We start from the raw sequence: 19,160 nt of genomic DNA, 5'->3' as shown, positions 1-19,160 counted from the left end.
AGTTTTGTATGATTGAGGAATGTTGTTAAACTGTTTATCTCTTGGTAAAATATATATTCCTTATTATATTAATGAATGGAAGATTTCTGAATGACAAAGGGGGAACTCTATTCATACTTGTATAGATTTAATGTAAAATGTGGGAGGCACAGTGGCTAGGAAATAATCAGGAAAGAGAGGCAGAAGCCCCCAGCCGCTTATGGTCAAAGGAAGAAAATGAGGAAGGACTTCCTTGAACAGATTAAGCAACTCAAAGTGACAGGCAGACTTGCAAGATTGACATCTGCCTGCCCAGATAAACCAGACAGGAAACTATTTTGTTGTAAGGCCACCTTGACGGAATCGTGCAAGTCTGAAAATACAAACTTCCTGCCAGCAGTTTTAGCTGCTTGATCCATTAGGGTGGGTCCTTCACAGATTTCTTTTCTTGTCCTTTTATTTATTTAGATTTATTTATTTTTGTCCTGCCTTTATTGTTTTTATATCCCATTTCCCCCCAAAATAAGACCCAACTGGTAAATAAGCCCTAGCATAGTTTTTCAGGATGCTCATAAGTCCTACCCCCAAAATAAGCCCCAGTTAGGATCATCAGGCAGACGGACTCAATTAGTATCGTATTTCCCCCAAAATAGGACCTAAACAGAAAATAGTCCCAAGCAAAAATAATATAAGGCCTAGTCTTATTTTGGGGGAAGCACAATAAGTAACTCAAGGCAGGTATGGGGATTTCCTAGCTTACTTGCCTGATGGTTTGGTGAGCAGAACCTCTTTCCCTCCTCCCCCAAAGTCACCCGCACATCCCATTGCACCGAATTACATTATTTTGCTCCTGCGTGGAGAAGTAGAATTTCACCCAGTTCTATTGTTTGTATTAGAATGTAATTTGCTGTTAGTTAAACTTGTTCATTTCATTCTTGCTCTAAAAATAGAGCAGGTTCGGTCACAGCCTGTGTAATCATCCTCTTTTCTATATTTAGAGAGCTGAACAAAATGCCTGCTAGACCTAAGAGCAGAACTGCCCCATTCGTGATGCACCAGTCTCCAACCATATCATGGACCCATGATAAAACCTTGAGATTGTTAAATTTTGAGATGGTACCTTTTCATGAATAATTAACTTGGAACGTACTCGTCTGGAGCTAAAAAAATATACAGTGGCATTAAAAAAAACTGTCCTACCTTTTTTAATGCCACTGTAATCTTATATAGTACTATGCCCCAAGTCCTAAAACTAAATCGAGACAACCCAGTATAAACAAATGAGTCAAAACATATTTATTCATGGATTTGAGAAAAATGATCTAAAGCTACATATTTGTGTACTGCAAAAGTATGTGAAATAAAAGATGTAGCAGGTGTCACAACACATTGTATCAGGTGATGTGACAAGACTTAATCCTCTCTCTCCCCCCCCCCTTTTCTAAAATTGGGGTTGAAATAAAGTTGGGAGGCCTCTGGGAGAAAAAAACAGCTATTTATTTATTTATTTATTTGATTGATTGATTGATTTCTATGCCACCCTTCTCCTGAGATTCAGGGCAGCTATATCCATGTTTAAAAAGTCCCAAGATATCCTGAAATCATGTTATTGAATTTAAACCATAATATGGTGATAGGGTATCTGATGATGAAATGTAGAAACATAGAAGACTGACGGCAGAAAAAGACCTCATGGTCCATCTAGTCTGCCTTTATACTATTTTCTGTATTTTATCTTAGGATGGATATATGTTTATCCCAGGCATGTTTAAATTCAGTTACTGTGGATTTACCAACCACGTCTGCTGGAAGTTTGTTCCAAGGATCTACTACTCTTTCAGTAAAATAGTATTTTCTCATGTTGCTTTTGATCTTTCCCCCAACTAACTTCAGATTGTGTCCCCTTGTTCTTGTGTTCACTTTCCTATTAAAAACACTTCCCTCCTGGACCTTATTTAACCCTTTAACATATTTAAATGTTTCGATCATGTCCCCCCTTTTCCTTCTGTCCTCCAGACTCTACAGATTGAGTCCATGAAGTCTTTCCTGATACGTCTTATGCTTAAGACCTTCCACCATGTACTTTATCTCCCATAGGTCTTTCACTTCTAGTTCCTTCTTTGTTTTTAATGAGGGAATAAAAGAAGAAAAAAAACCCCCACCCCAAATTGTACTATAATAAATAACACATATGGCCATTGTGATTGTGGAATATTGGATGCGGGTAAACAGGATTTTGAGAGAGAGTATTTTTGTGCGAGTCCTGCTCTTCAGTAAATTGCTGTTAAACCAAATAATTGTTTAGTGCAATATACAAGTCGGGCTCCCCAGGTACTCTCCTGAAAAATAATTGTTTGCATTTATTCGCAGAAGGAGTTGCAAGGCTGTTATGGAAAGGAACTACAGGTAGTCGTAGACTTATGACCACAATTGTGAGCCCAAAATTTCGGTTGATAAGTGAGACATTTGTTAAGTGAGTTTTGCCCCGTTTTACGACTTTTCTTGCCTCAGTTGTTAAACGAATCGCTGCAGTTGTTAAGTTAGTAACATGGCTGTTAAGTGAATCTGGCTTCCTTGACTTTGCTTATCAGAAGATAGCAAAAGGTGGTCACATGACCCCCCCCCCCAAGGACACTGCAGTCGTCATAAACATGAATCAGCGGCCTAGCTCCATATTTTAATCATGTGATTATGGAGATACTGCATGTCACACCGTAAGTGTGAAAAACGGTTGTAAGTCACTTTTTCTCCAGTTCCATTATTTGGAATGGTCACTAAACAGGCTGTTGCAAGTTGAAGACTACATGTGTAACATTTAGGCTTCGTAAATTAGGTGTGTTTCTATTTCTGGGACATGTCTTAGAAGAAACGTATTGGACACATCAGATATAATTTGGCAGGCTGAGTAAGCCACTGTGGCCTAGTTCATACATAAAACCAGGGCTTGGAAACTTGAAAAACTGGACTCTTATTTCATTTAGCAAAAACAAACAAAGTCCATTGCAATTTACCAAGAGGTTAACTAAATCATTTCTCACCATGTGTAAACATTTGTATGATACCGTATTTATGAAATAACATTTGTTTCCATTGCTCTCACTCAGATAGAGTCAGGGGTGGTGGAAGCAGAATTGTTATTAGTTTATCTGTCTCCCTCCCTCCCTCTGCATAGAGAGAGACTTATTTCTGCTGTTTTAGATTTTTCTCTTCTATTTATTGTTTTTTTTTTTTTAAAAAAAATTAATTTTAAATTTTTTATTGGGTTTGTATACCGCCCCTCTCCGCAGACTCGGGGCGGCTAACAACAGTGACAAAAAACAGCATGTAACAATCCAATACTAAACAACTAAAAAAAACCTTATTATAAAACCAAACATACATACATACAAACATACCATGCCTAAATTGTAAGGACCTAGGGGGAAAGAATATCTCAGTTCCCCCATGCCTGACGGCAGAGGCGGGTTTTATTTATTTTATTTATTTATTTATTGGATTTGTATGCCGCCCCTCTCCGGAGACTCGGGGCGGCTAACAGCGACAATAAAACAGTGTACAATAGTAATTTGGTATTAGAAATGATTAAAAATCCATTAATATAAAAACCAAACATACATACGTACATACCATGCATAGAATTGTAAAGGCCTAGGGGGAAAGAGGATCTCAATTCCCCCATGCCTGGCGGCAGAGGTGGGTTTTAAGTTGTTTACGAAAGGCAAGGAGGGTGGGGGCAATTCTAATCTCTGGAGGGAGTTGGTTTCAAAGGGCCGGGGCCGCCACAGAGAAGGCTCTTCCCCTGGGTCCTGCCAAACGACATTGTTTAGTTGACGGGACCCGGAGAAGACCCACTCTGTGGGACCTAACTGGTCGCTGGGATTCGTGCAGCAGAAGGCGGTCCCTGAGGTAATCTGGTCCGGTGCCATGAAGGGCTTTATAGGTCATAACCAACACTTTGAATTGTGACCGGAAACTGATCGGCAACCAATGCAGACTGCGGAGTGTTGGTGTAACATGGGCATATTTGGGAAAGCCCACGATAGCTCTCGCGGCTGCATTCTGCACGATCTGAAGTTTCCGAACACTCTTCAAAGGTAGCCCCATGTAGAGAGCGTTACAGTAGTCGAGCCTCGAGGTGATGAGGGCATGAGTGACCGTGAGCAGTGACTCCCGGTCCAAGTAGGGTTGCAACTGGTGCACCAGGCAAACCTGGGCGAACGTCCCCCTCGCCACAGCTGAAAGATGTTTCTCTAATGTGAGATTTGGATCGAGGAGGACGCCCAAGTTGCGGACCCTCTCTGAGGGGGTTAGTGATTCCCCCCCCCCCCCAGGGTAATGGGCAGACAGATGGAATTGTCCTTGGGAGGTAAGATCCACAGCCACTCCGTCTTGTCTGGTGATGGTGAACCTATGACATACATGCCACAGGTGGCGCACTGAGCCATACCTGAGAGCACGCGAGGTGTTGTCTTGTGTCAGCTCCAGTGGCATTACACGCACTGGCTAATTGATTTTTAGTCTTCTTTTCAGACATTTTCGCTCTCCTCAGGGTTCAGGAAAGCCTCCTGAACCCCCTGGGGAAGGCAAAAAGCAGCCCGACAGGTCTACCGGAAGTCTGGACCCTTCAACGAGACCTGTGGAGGGAGGGCATTGCATTATGGATGTGGGCACAGTGCACCCTTTTGGCACCCAAGCCAAAAAAGGGTCACCATCATTGGCCTATTAAGTGACACCGAATAGATGAAGCAATTAAAAGCCAATTAACCACTTCCTGAAGAGCCAGCAACAAAGCAATCAGAATATTGCCTCAGCAAAACTTTCAGTTGAGAAGGAGGAAGAGAAAAAGGAAGTGAAAACAGAGTTGCTTAGCTGTGAACAATTTTGTAAAAAATGGTCCCTAGTTTTAGCCCGTGACAACAATCCCTGAAATGGGATGTTTACAGCAGTCTTTAATTTCAGACTTTGCACTAAATTACAACAAAACAGAAGGAGGCAAGAAAAGGATGGAAACAAAGGAAAACAGACAGCACAGGTGGTCCTCAACCTATAACCACAATTGAGCCCAAAATTTCTATGGCTAAGTGAAACATTTATTAAGTGCACTTTGCCCTGTTTGATGACTTCTCCTGCCACAATTGTTAAGTGAATCACTGCAGTTATTGTTAAGTTAGTTGTTAAGTGAATCTGGCTTCCTTACTGACTTTGCTTGATCGTAAGATGTAACCATGAACTCATGAAAGTCAAACTCAACTTAATGAACTCCATCTCTATAGTCTGGTCTGGAGGACAGAAGGAAAAGGGGGGACATGATCGAAACATTTAAATATGTTAAAGGGCTAAATAAGGTCCAGGAGGGAAGCGTTTTTAATAGGAAAGTGAACACAAGAAGAAGGGGGCACAATCTGAGGTTAGTTGTGGGGGGAGATCAAAAGCAACATGAGAAAATATTATTTGACTGAAAGAGTAGTAGATCCTTGGAACAAACTTCCAGCAGATGTGGTAGATAAATCCACAGTAACTGAATTTAAACATGCCTGGGATAAACATAGATCCATCCTAAGATAAAATACAGGAAATAGTATAAGGGCAGACTAGATGGACCATGAGGTCTTTTTCTGCCGTCAGACTTCTATGTTTCTACATTTCATATGACTAGGACACTGCAGCCATCATAAATATAAGTCCGTTGCCAAGCATCAAAATTTTAATCACATGGCCATAGAGATGCTGTAATTGTAAGTGTGAAAAGCAACCATACATCACCTTTCTTAATACTATTATAACTTTGAACAGTCACTAAATGAACTGTTGTTAAGTCAAAGACGAGCTCTCTTAATTGCAATGCCCAGCAGAAATGGAAACAGTTCAGGGAGACCAAAAGATTCCACTATTTAAATCAAGTATCGATAAAAGTTCATGCATTGTATAGCTAGTACAGAGGAAAGAGGGCAGGCAATCGTCCCTGAAATATATGGCATTCTCTACCATCTATAAATAGGCTGGAGTGTGTTTTGTGTGATAACTTTCCACACTATGATAAATTTCTGGAAAAGGTTTTATAATCGTCATTGAAAACAGTTGGCCCTCAAGCATGCTTTTTCAGAGTATTTAATGCCACTGGGGATGCAGTAAAAATGTAATTTAAGAAATAATAAAGGAAGCTTTATTTTAACTACATTGATTGGATCAAAATCTGAAACCAAAATTGTTATAAAAAGGCTGACTTGGTTTTTTTTTAATCGGAGTGGTTATTGAATTACTTATATAATCAATGCCAATGTCTTTAATTTTAATTTGGATATATTTTCCACAATCAGTTACAGAGCAATTATCCTGCAGTACAATTTAAAATGCTCAGCAAGTTAAACCAAATGGTTCTTAGCCTTTAAGACCTGGTCCATTAGACTGTTTTAATGATGTCCGTTGTGCTAATTGAGTGCTCTTGTGGTTTTGGCTTTGTTTCAGTAAGACGCTCAGAGTTTGTGGAATTGGTCTGTATATGAATTATGCAAAATAAAGGGTTTAATTTCTCAAAATATCTTAGAAATGTTCCTCATGTGTCTATGAGTTGGTGTGTAAAAATACAGGGCATCTAACTTTGATTGGTGGATTAGTAAATTAAAGTTGTCTATAGAGGCATCTATGAAAGTATAGTATGCTTAATGGATTCAGTCAGGTGGTAGGGAAAGCAAGTAGGATGCTTGGCTGCATAGCTAGAGGTATAACAAGCAGGAAGAGGGAGATTATGACCCCGCTATATAGAGCGCCGGTGAGACCACATTTGGAATAATACTGTGTTCAGTTCTGGAGACCTCACCTACAAAAAGATATTGACAAAATTGAATGGGTCCAAAGACGGGCTACAAGAATGGTGGAAGGTCTTAAGCATAAAACGTATCAGGAAAGACTTCATGAACTCAATCTGTATAGTCTGGAGGACAGAAGGAAAAGGGGGGACATGATCGAAACATTTAAATATGTTAAAGGGTTAAATAAGGTCCAGGAGGGAAGTGTTTTTAATAGGAAAGTGAACCCAAGAACAAGGGGACACAATCTGAAGTTAGTTGGGGGAAAGATCAAAAGCAACATGAGAAAATATTATTTGACTGAAAGAGTAGTAGATCCTTGGAACAAACTTCCAGCAGACGTGGTAGATAAATCCACAGTAACTGAATTTAAACATGACTGGGATAAACATAGATCCATCCTAAGATAAAATACAGAAAATAGTATAAGGGCAGACTAGATGGACCAGGAGGTCTTTTTCTGCCGTCAGACTTCTATGTTTCTATGTTTCTATGGATTAGGAGTGGTATTTGGCTGCCAGGATGCTAGTGAAAGGTTTATTACATTTTGTCTATGGGAACAACATACATTCGGGGGGGGGGGGGGGAACCCCACAGACATTGAAAAAAAGCATTGACTAACCTCAAGAAACTTGAATCTTTGGATAGAGAGATGTAAAGATTAGCACTGCTGCATAAGTCCTCGGAGAGGGGCGGCATACAAATCTAAATAATAAATAAATAATAAATAAATAAGTGACAACTGTACAATCTGTCATTTTAGAGGGTTGAATATAGGAACTCTGTGTGTGTTAGATCATCTGGCAATTTAAAAAGCCATTACTGGATGCTGACTATTCAGCTGAATAACCTTGAAAAGTACAGTGTGATGACAACTTGATTGATTCCATCATTCACAGCAATGTTAGCAGAGAGAGAGAAAGAGAGAGAGAGAAAGAGAGAGAGAGAAAGAGAGAGAGAAAGAGAGAGAGAGCAACTTAGATGAGTGATCATTTTCTGCCTCTTATAAATGGAAATGCATTCTTGAAGTTATACCTTGACAGAGAGAAGTCATAAAGTATTAAGTAAAAGTAATAAAAGGAAACAATTATTCTCAATTATTTTTTATATAAAAATAGAATACTGTGTATGAAGTGTGAATATTTTCCTTTAAAAAAATAATGCATAAATTAAACTCCTTTCTTTCTTTTTTCTTTAATTGGCTTTTCTTTAGGTAAAAAGAACATATTCCCATGGTACATACAGAGCTGGCGCGATGAGACAAATCAGCTTGGTTGGAGCAGTAGATGAGGAAGTTGGGGATTATTTTCCAGAGTTCCTTGACATGTTGGAAGATTCGCCTTTGTTAAAAGTAAGATGGAAATTAGAATGTGTTGGGACCTTTCTTTCAAATAAAACCATGAGAGTCAATAAATTAGTTAAGATCAAGGAGGTAAAAATATATATCTTTAATTCAATGTTATGTTCAAACAAAACTGAATGATTAAAAATTCTGAAGCCCGTAACGTGTAGATAGTAGTTTGTCTCTTGCAGAAATTGGCACATTTGCAGTGCTCATCAGTTGGATGTCAAAATACTGGGAATGTACAAGTTTCAGTCTGGTTTTCAATCTGAATTCAAATGGAATGTTCCAATGCTTTGCATTAATCATATTGTCAATCATGTTATCATTTGTAGATGGATATACAGTGCTTTTCGTTTTGTAAAATAAAGAAATAGTTAAAAATAGTATCAGAAAATGACATAGATTTTAAACATAGGTGTTTCGTTTCAGTGTACTTTACCATGGGGGACTCTTTCCAGTCTTAAACTAGAAAGTCGGAAAGACAGCGATGATGGTCCCATCATGTGGGTACGTCCAGGAGAACAAATGATCCCTGTGGCAGATATGCCAAAGTCGCCTTTCAAAAGGAAAAGGTATGTCGTAATATCTGATTGACTTCAATATTTAATACAGTGATCCCCCGATTATCGCGAGGGTTCCGTTCCAAGACCCCTCGCGATAATCGATTTTTCGGGATGTAGTGGTGCGGAAGTAAAAACACCATCTGCGCATGCGCGCCCCTTTTTCCATGGCCGCACATGCGCAGATGGTGGAGTTTGCGTGTGGGCGGCGGGGAAGACCCAGGGAAGGTTCCTTCGGCCGCCCAGGCAACGGGGAAACCCCATCTTCGGCTCCTTGCTGCTGCCGCGCTGCGGAGCAGATCAGCTGTTGGGCGGCCGAAGGAACCTTCCCTGGGTCTTCCCGCCGCCCAGGCAAAGGGGAAACCCCAAGATCGCTTGCCGCTTGCCCGTTCACCCGCCCGCCCGGCTGCTCGCTTGCCCGTTCACCCGCCCGCCCGGCCGGCTGCTCCGCTTGCCCATTCGCCCGCCTGCCCGCCTGCTCGCTTGCCCGTTCACCCGCCTGCCCGGCCGCTCCGCTTGCCCGTTCGCCCGCCCGCCCGGCTGCTCGCTTGCCCGTTCACCCCGCCCGCCCGGCCGCTCCGCTTGCCTGTTCACCTGCCCGCCCGGCTGCTCGCTTGCCGCTCGAGAGCAAGAGGGGGAGAGATAGAGAAAGAGAGAGAAGGAAAGAAAGAGATGAGAGAGGGAGGAAGAGAGTGTGAGAGAGGAAGAAGCAAGATAGAGAAAGAGAGAGAGAAAGAAAGATGAGAAAGGAAGGGAGTGACGTCATTGGGTGGAAAAATCGCGATATAGCGTTTCGCAAAGATCGAGATCGCGAAACTCGGGGATCACTGTAATCCGTTGCAGGATTGGTGCAGTAGAAGGAGTGGCGGAATCTGGGAGGCGGAGTTAAAAGAGGAATCTGTCTAGACCAGTGTTTCCCAACCTTGGCAACTCGAAGATATCTGGACTTCAACTCCCAGAATTCCCCTGGCTGGGGAATTCTGGGAGTTGAAGTCCAGATATCTTTGAGTTGCCGCGGTTGGGAAACACTGGTCTAGAATCCTATGTATCCATAAGCAGACTAAGTCCAACCTCCCTTGAATTCCCTTGACCTTTATTTAACTCTAAACAGGTACCTGCATTTAGCTGAGAAGATTCTGGTACATAGGGTATAGCAATACATCAATTTAATGGGACCTTCACAGGTGGACCTGACTTTGCCTGTCTGGCAATTGGCAATGCAGTGACTGTGTATTGTCAATGTATAAAGGGCACACCCTAAACGACTGGTTTTTCAGTTCTCACATATTTTGTCCTAAACAGCAGCTAAAGTCCAAAAAGGGCTTTAAAGATTTTCTTACTATTAAATGTCCCCCCCCCCCCACCCGCACCGCTTGCTCTTAAGGACGCTGTATCCTTCCAATTATCCTCTTTAAGGAAATAAGCACCTCATATTTCATGCTATATATAGAATAGAATAGAATAGAATTTTATTGGCCAAGTGTGATTGGACACACAAGGAATTTGTCTTGGTGCATATGCTCTCAACGTACATAAAATAAAATATACATTTGTCAAGAATCATGTGGTATGACACTTAATGATTGTCCTAGGGGTCAAATAAGCAATATTAATAAAAATATTAGGATATAAGCAACAAGTTACAGTCATACAGTCAACATGGGAGGAAATGAGTGATAGGAATGAGGAGAAAAACTAGTTGCAGCACCAAACCAGACAGTTATAAAGGTGCAGATGACAGACAGATATATGCCACCGTTTGATTTTATTTGGGTTCCCCCCAGTTATTTCAATAATTATTAAATAAAATAGATAAATTCACCAACCTAATACAAATGTACACTGCTCAAAAAAATTAAGAGAAACTTGATGCTGTTTGGACTAATCACCCTTTCTCAGCCAGTCCTATATCATGGAAGAATTGGAAAATAGTGTGATATATACATATATATGTGTGTGTTCGGATCGTGTTATTTGTAGGACTGTCTCCCCTTCACTTCATGCTGTGAGTGAAATTAATCCTATGAAGGCCGAAAACTTAAGAGTGTGTACCCTTTCTTTAATTTTGTTTTAACAGAACTACCAATGAAATAAAAAACCTGCAGTACCTACCTCGTACTAGCGAGCCTCGCGAAATGCTTTTTGAAGACAGGACGCGAGCCCACGCAGATCACATAGGACAAGGGTTTGAACGACAGACTACAGCTGCCGTCGGAGTGTTAAAGGCAGTGCATTGTGGAGAATGGTATGTAATTGCCATTTGGTTCAGGAAAACATCTATAGAATACTAGGCGTGTTTAGCAATAAGGAAATTATCTGAAAATGGATTGTGAGAGCCATTTTTCAAGCACTCGAAGAAGTGTCTCACAGAAAAAGATCAAGTCTTGTTTTCTGTCATTCAAAAGTGGAAGATATGGCACAGGGATGTTTATAGATAGAATATTTATAGCTCGGGGTTGAATTGTGGGCTACTTCTCTGAGTTTGCTGGTTTTCTTGCCGACATTTCATTACCAAACTAGGCAACACCATCAGTCCTAAAAGGGAGTGGAGTTTGCTCTTATTTTTATATCCTGGTGGCTTGCCCTGCCAGTGTAAGAGCAAACCCCACTCCCTTCTAGCACTGAGAAGGTTACTTAATTACGTAATTAAATGCCTGCGAGAAAACTTCCAAGCTCAGAGATGACCAAAGACCCCACACAATAATTTTTAATTATAGATCAAGGCAATTTTGGATGAGGGAATATATCCTGTTGATAAGAGCAGTTTGATTGTTGAACCAATTAAACCAAGAGATTCTGAGACCTTTTTCACTGGGTATCTTCAAACATAGTCTAGGAGGTTGGATTAAATGTCCTTTTCCCAGTTTTTTCTAGATATTTTATCAGTAGACCTACCATTTAGTAAGAATTTGCATATTAAACAGCATTCTGCAGCATTAAAAGAAACCATATAAAATGGTACTGAAGGAAGACTTATTTCTGTTGCCATATTTATCAATGGGGGTAATCTACACAGTTACCTAGAAAAATGAAAATTATATCTTGATTGGAGAACTGCTACCCTGTTTCCCTGAAAATAAGACAGTGTCTTATATTAATTTTTTCTCCCACAGATGTGCTATTTCTTATTTTCAGGGGATATCTTTATTTTTTTCCAATGAAGAATAATTCACATTTATTGCAAAACAAAAAAACCCAAACATTTATTATATACTGTACAGTAGTTGTTATCACAAACCAGCATAACCAGACAAACTGTGAATCCTATCAAGAATTTCTTACTACTTCCATACCATTATTTCCATGTACAACAATTACACTTACTTCAAATATATGTTATATATGTTCTGTTCGGGAATGCTGTGAAACAAAATGTCTCCTATGTCTTACTTTCAGGGGATGCCTTACATTAGGCAATTCTACAAAACCTCTTCTATGTCTTACTTTAGGGGGTGACTTATTTTCGGGGAAACAGGGTAATTACCTGACACTTAAAGAATGGAGGAATGGGATAAATAATAATGAATATTTTGGTTTGAAATGAGATTATGTAGTTAGTAGTAAAGCCTCCAAGTCCTTGTGACTTAATCTATTTCCATTCTCCATGTAGTTTTCTTGGCAATAATACTTCGCTTCTGTCTGAGGGTTACTCACCCCTGCACTTAACCAAGATAGTCCCAACATAGCTTCCAACCTCAGACAGTGCTAGCCAGACGCTGCCCTGTACTGAGTCAGCGGTTTGTCTGACGTGTGAATCCTATTGCTTTACTCTCTTCTCATAGCTCAGTATAAAACATTTCTTGAATTCATTTCTGTGAGTCTATTGCCGAAGTATTTGGTTCTCTCCTCACTAAGCAACAATTAGTACAAGATCTATCTATCTATCTATCTATCTATCTATCTATCTATCTATCTATCTATCTATCTATCTATCTATCTATCTATCATCTATTAAATTTGTATGGCGCCCCTCCGTAGACTCGGGGCGGCTCACAACAACAACAGAAAAAAACAATGTAGAATACAAATCTAATAATGAAAACTAAAAACCCATAATTTTAAAAAAACATGCACACAACATACCATACATAAACAATATAGGCATGGGGAAGTTAAATCAGTTCCCCCATGCCAGAGGTGGGTTTTAAGGAGTTTATGAAAGGCAAGGAGGGTGGGGGCAGTTCTAATCTCAGGGGGGAGCTGGTTCCAGAGGGTCGGGGCCACCACAGAGAAGGCTCTTCCCCTGGGACCCGCCAAACGACATTGTTTAGTCGACAGGACCCGGGGAAGGCCAACTCTGGGACCTAATCGGTCGCTGGGATTCGTGCGGCAGAAGGCGGTCCCGGAGATATTCTTCCTTATGTCTGTTAAAATTAAATTTAAAAGATATGTTAAATGAGCTTTACTTCCACAGTACATTCAATATATGGAGCAATTTTCAATAGTTCCATTTTTTCCTTTTGTATGGTTACAAAAACAATATTGCTGTATAACATTTAACTTTCCAATAATTGTGTATCAGAATCAAGTGTCTTCTAGTTACAGAATTCAATACGAAGGAAAAGCCAACAAACATATAGAGACACACAGTTACACAGAGAGAGGGGGAGAGGAAAGGGAGAGTGTTTTAGAGAGAGAAAGAGAGAGTATCAGAGAGAGGGGGAGAGGAGAAAGCACTCTTCTTTTTCTGATTGGTTTGAAGAAAATGTCCAGTTTTAATAATCTTGGGTACATGCTGTTCCTATATGTTTATCTCTTGAAGAGCATGTAGACGTGGATAGTACCACTGGACATCACGATGGGATGAGAAATCAAAGATAGAAATCACGTTATTGAGATAGATCTCCCGATGCCAGTAATTTCACAAGTTTTCTTCATTTTCATCCTGATTTCTTGATCCATGTCGCTTCTGCATTTCAGTCTCTGATATTGCCTACTAGATACCTCTTAGTCATTCCAAAATAGAACAGCTTTTTGGATGGCTTTGCCATAGTCCAATCCTTCAAACTCCACTTATTAATGTTGTAAGGCATTTTTTTCACCTCAATGAAGGTTAGAAATGTTATTTGCTTTTTTTTTAAAAAAATTGTAAGCTGCTAACTTTCAAAGGTGGCTTGTGAAATTCATTAGAATAGCCGTCCTTCAACTGTTTTATATCTGTTTCATTTTCCAATATAGCTACCGCCTCTTTGATTGCAAGAATAATTCATTGGCCGGTTGATTGAATTAAATATTAATTTTTTTCATCTTCATTCTCAATGTTTTTTGTCTGATGGATGAAAGAACTTTCATTTGCTAAAGTGGTATTTTCAGCATCCTCTTCTAATACTTCCTATTTTTGGCACAAAGAAGAAGAGCTGTTCTTTGAAGAAAACAATAATTTAAATTATACAAATCAGTGAATTGCAATATAGGGTTGGCAAGTTCATGCTGCCTTTCAGCACTACTGGCTGATGTAATTTGCATACGGCGGTCAGCTGAGCACTCCATCTGTGATTGCGCAACCTGATGCCAAGATCTCCTGGCTGAATTCAACCCCCCCCCCCCTTTCTGTTCATCTTTCATCCTCAAATGCTTGAGTGTTTTAGGAACTGTGCACTAGAATAAACCAATCTCCTCCGCATTGCAAATCCGACACAGTAGGAGGCATTCATTCCAGTTTATGTTATATAACCTTTTCCTTAAAGCAGGCTTTCCTTAAACCTATGCTGGCTGGAGAATTCTGGGAGTTGAAGTCCACAAGTCTTAAAGTTGCCAGGTTTGAAGTGCTCTGCCTTCAATTCAATTCAATTCAATTTATTAGATTTGTATGCCGCCCCTCTCCAAAGACTCGGGGCGGCTCACAACCATAATAAAAACAATATTCCAGCGAAAACAAATCTAATATTAATATTAAATATTAATCTATAAATATAAATATAATTTAATATAAATATAAATATAAATATAATATAAATATATTTATAATTAAATATAAATCTAATATTAAAAAGCACATAAAACCCTATCATATTTAAAAAAGCAAACAACATATACACACCCAAACATATATATATTCAAATTCAGCAAAAAAACATGTGCCACATACAGATAGAATTGTCGGCTATCAATAAAATTAACTGCCTTGGAAATGGCCCTGGGTTGGGCCGAGAGGCAAATAAGGAGCTGTGATGTTCCTTCAATACACCAGGGTGATTCGACACAAAATATGTAACCCTTCCCTGGTGCAGAGCTGAAGGGATTGGATATTGTAGCCTAGAGGATAATTCTCTGCCTTACAAGGCAAAGGTTGCAGGTTCAAGTCCCAGTGGGTATGGCTAGCTGATGAGGCCAAAATAAGGCCAAAATATCTATCCTAGTCTCCCTTAATTTTCAAATTCAGCAAAAAACATGTGACATATATATATATATATATATATATATAAAAAAAGCCTAACTTACCTCTATTTGGACAAACAGATGCCAGTTCCACAGACATGCAAATGTAGATGTTCTTTTGCAATCACATTAACTGCTATTTTTTTAGTTTTATTCCCCATAATTAACCTCACCTGAACATAGTGTTCAACCCCTGCTTCTTCGCTAAATGGGGTTTCGTGTCGCGCTTTAAATGTTTTTGTTTTAACCCCAAGTGCAGTTTATGTGCCTCTATTATTTGAATGACACTGAAGGCATAGTTCTGTACAAAACAGAAATTTTGGGCTCAGTGGTCCTCAACCTATTACCATCACTGAGCTCAAAATTTCTGTTACTAAGCAAGACAGTTGTTAAGTGAGTTTTGTTTCATTTTACGACCTTTCTTGAAACATTTGTTAAGCGAGTCACTATACAGTGATACCTCGTCTTACGAACTTAATTGGTTCCGGGACGAGGTTTGTAAAGTGAAAAGTTTGTAAGACGAAACAATGTTTCCCATAGGAATCAATGGAAAAGCGATTAATGCGTGCAAGCCCAAAACTCACCCCTTTTGCCATTTTTTCGCTGCTGGGATTCCCCTGCAGCATCCCAAAAACACAGAAGTCCGGAGGTGGAGTTTCCCATGGAGGGGAGTCTCAGGGGAATCCCTGCAGCGCAAAAACGGGCGCTTCGCTGGCAACAGAAGTCCGGAGGCAGGGCATCCCAGTGGTGGCAGCTTGGGTTTCTAAGGTGAAAATAGTTTGGAAGAAGAGGCAAAAAAATCTTAAACCCTGGGTTTGTATCTCGAAAAGTTTGTACAATGAGGGGTTTGTAAGACTGTAGTTGTTAAATAAGTAGCATGGTTGTTAAGCTTGCCAGAAGGTGATCACATGACCCCAGGTCACTGCAACCGTCAAGATTGATTCAGCCTTCCATCCTTCCTGAGGTTGATAAAATGAAGACAAAGATTGTTGGGTGCCATGTGCTGACTCTGTAAACCGCTTAGAAAGGGCTGTGAAGCCCTGTGAAGTGGTATATAAAGTTTAAGTGCTATTGCCATTATCCCTGCCGAGTGTCTGAATTTAGATTTCATGCCCATGAGGATGGTCGTAAGTCAGTTTTTTCCTGTGCCACTGTAACTTCGAATGGTCACTAAACAAACTGTTGTAAGTCAAAGACTCAACCTACACAGCTCTTTGTATTTTGAAAATTAGTAACGATTTTTTAAATAATTCTGAATGGCAACTTTTGATTATCTCCCCACCCCATGTGTAGGGTTGAACAGCCTCGCATAACCAAAGACGTAATTTGTTTTCACGCGGACGATTTCTTAGAGGTAGTCCAACGGCTGCAGTTAGATTTGCACGAGCCTCCACTTTCCCAGGTAACTGTCTCGATGTGTTCTGTGTTAGCAAAAACTTCAGAAGAGAAGGATTTAGGGGTAGTGATTTCTGACAGTCTCAAAATGGGTGAACAGTGCGGTCAGGCAGTAGGGAAAGCGAGTAGGATGCTTGGCTGCATAGCTAGAGGTATAACAAGCAGGAAGAGGGAGATTGTGATCCCCTTATATAGAGCGCTGGTGAGACCACATTTGGAATAATACTGTGTCCAGTTCTGGAGACCTCACCTACAGAAAGATATTAACAAAATTGAACGGGTCCAAAGACGGGCTACAAGAATGGTGGAAGGTCTTAAGCATAAAACGTATCAGGAAAGACTTCATGAACTCCATCTGTGTAGTCTGGAGGACAGAAGGGAAAGGGGGACATGATCAAAACATTTAAATATGTTAAAGGGTTAAATAAGGTCCAGGAGGGAAGTGTTTTTAATAGGAAAGTGAACACAAGAACAAGGGGACACAATCTGAGGTGAGTTGGGGGAAAGATCAAAAGCAACATGAGAAAATATTATTTTACTGAAAGAGTAGTAGATCCTTGGAACAAACTTCCAGCAGACGTGGTTGGTCAATCCACAGTAACTGAATGTAAACATGCCTGGGATAAACATAAATCCACCCTAAGATAGAATACAGGAAATAGTATAAGGGCAGACTAAATGGACCATGAGGTCTTTTTCTGCCGTCAGACTTCTATGTTTCTATGATGTCTGGATGATGATTAAGAAAGTTCCGAATCTCAGAAGGGAAGGTCTTTTATTTTCTCTCTGTTTTCCCCTCTAGTGTGTCCAGTGGGTGGATGATGCAAAACTTAACCAGTTACGAAGGGAAGGCATCCGATACGCCAGGATCCAGCTGTACGATAACGATATTTATTTCATCCCACGGAATGTCATCCATCAGTTTAAGACGGTTTCGGCGGTGTGCAGTTTGGCGTGGCACGTGCGGCTCAAGCTCTACCACTCGGAAGCCGAAAACCAAGCCACAGATCTCCCCACGGATGCCACGTCTTCTCTGACGGGACTCCAGACCGTGGGGGGGCCCCATCCCGCGGACATCCACCCCTCCGAAGGAACCCAATTCTTAAGCGGCCTTCAGACTAAGTACGTCAAACAGGAGGTTTCGTGCCCGCCACACGAACCCGATTTATCTCTCCGGAACCCCGAGCGGACCCTTCCCGTCCACCTCCCGGAAAAGACGGCGGCCTCCGGTGCCGCGGAATGTCCGAAAGTGAAAGCGAGGCTGGATCACGCCTATTTGACAGGGTGGAGACTTGAGACCGACTCGAACCCCGAGCCTGGTCGGAAATACCTACAGGACAGCGTGCGCCCCGGGGGCCGTGCGAATCCGGACGACACGAGGCACCGGAGCTCATCTTACCCGGGCCTCCATGGCAAACCGGACGACGATTTTTTGTGTTAAGTGTGTGGGCGTGCGTGGGCGTGCGTGTGTATATGTTTTTAAAAGTACTTTTAAAATATAATGGACAACAATGTAAGGAGGCTCACATTCTGTGGGGCAGGATGTCGTTTCCCTGACCTGCCCTTGCAGCTGTGGCAACATAAAAAAAAAATAGTACATGTAGCTTTGTAACATTCCTCGGTGCCTGTCCGTAACTGTAAACTGTTTGAAAAGCACTTAGGGCCAGATGCACTGTAAACACTGCAGGTATAACATAAAAGAAAAAAAAGTCTTTAAATATGAGTTGTAGGTTTTAGAATAGAGCTGACATTTAACATATATATATTTTTTTGTAAGATAAAGCCCAGAATTCCTTTTGACAATTCCGGGCTTTTCCATAGAGCTTATTTATACCATTTTATGTTTTCCTTTTTTTAATGTGTCAGCGCTGTAGTGTAAATAGCTTTTTTTTTAAAAAAAAAGAAAAAACACACAGACACACACAAAATGAAACAAAAAAAAAATCTTTTTAGTGTGATTTATATTAAAATGTGAGCCGCTTAATAAAGGTTCATAATAATTATTTTTATTTTTTAAAAAAATCTCAGTCCTGGTTTTAAAAGGGGGAAAAAAAAGGGAAATATTCTTATATTAAAAATGCATAGATGTATTAAGTAAGATAGAGTTTGTTGTTGAATTTCCGCAAAATCTTGTCTGGAGAAGAATAGGAAGGTTCGTTTTCTTTTTAGTTGGATGCTCGACAATATGTCAGAATGGAAGCATAACTTCTTTCCTTTTTCCTATCTTACGGACGTTAGACTTCAGCAAGGATTGGACATTTGAGTATTCTTGACTGGCATATCACTATAAAGTGGAGTCCTAATGAGTGGCAAATCGTCAATAAATACAAAAAAGAGGGGTACAAAAAAAAAAGAATAGTACTACAGTTTGCCAGTTATTTGAACAAAATATATAAATAGACCAGCAATGATCTACTTCAGTGATTTTCAACCTTTTTTGAGCCGCGGCACATTTTTTACATTTACGAAACCCTGGGGCACATTGAGTGGGGCGGGGAGGGGGGGGGCTAAAAAAAGTTTGGACAAAAAAATTCTCTCTCTTCCTCCCTTTCGCTCTATTTCTCTCTCCCTCCTCTCCCTTCGTTCCTCTTTCTCTCCATCCCTCTTTCTTTCTCTTCCTTCCTTCCTCTCTCTTTTGCTCTCTTTCTCTCTCCCTCCCTCCCTCTATGTCTTTCTCTCTCTCTCCTTCCCTCCCTC

The 19,160-nt window shown here is 40.5% G+C and overlaps 1 protein-coding gene across 1 annotated transcript in view; it reads left to right on the top strand.

Annotated features, from left to right (window-relative positions):
* Positions 1–18,816, top strand: part of RSBN1L (round spermatid basic protein 1 like) — a 41,560-nt gene extending 22,744 nt beyond the window's left edge. Inside the window, exons 4-8 of the mRNA XM_070755103.1 lie at positions 7,999–8,136; positions 8,560–8,702; positions 10,768–10,935; positions 16,362–16,470; positions 17,266–18,816. Coding sequence (XP_070611204.1) covers positions 7,999–8,136; positions 8,560–8,702; positions 10,768–10,935; positions 16,362–16,470; positions 17,266–17,904 — 1,197 coding nt within the window. The 3' untranslated portion in view covers positions 17,905–18,816. The remainder of the gene's footprint in view (positions 1–7,998; positions 8,137–8,559; positions 8,703–10,767; positions 10,936–16,361; positions 16,471–17,265) is intronic.
* Positions 18,817–19,160: the final 344 nt, after the last annotated feature.

The sequence above is a fragment of the Erythrolamprus reginae genome, chromosome 6 (assembly GCF_031021105.1).
Source record: "Erythrolamprus reginae isolate rEryReg1 chromosome 6, rEryReg1.hap1, whole genome shotgun sequence".
Classification (NCBI taxonomy): Eukaryota; Metazoa; Chordata; class Lepidosauria; order Squamata; family Dipsadidae; genus Erythrolamprus; species Erythrolamprus reginae.
This window is presented reverse-complemented; position numbering and strand designations above follow the sequence as displayed.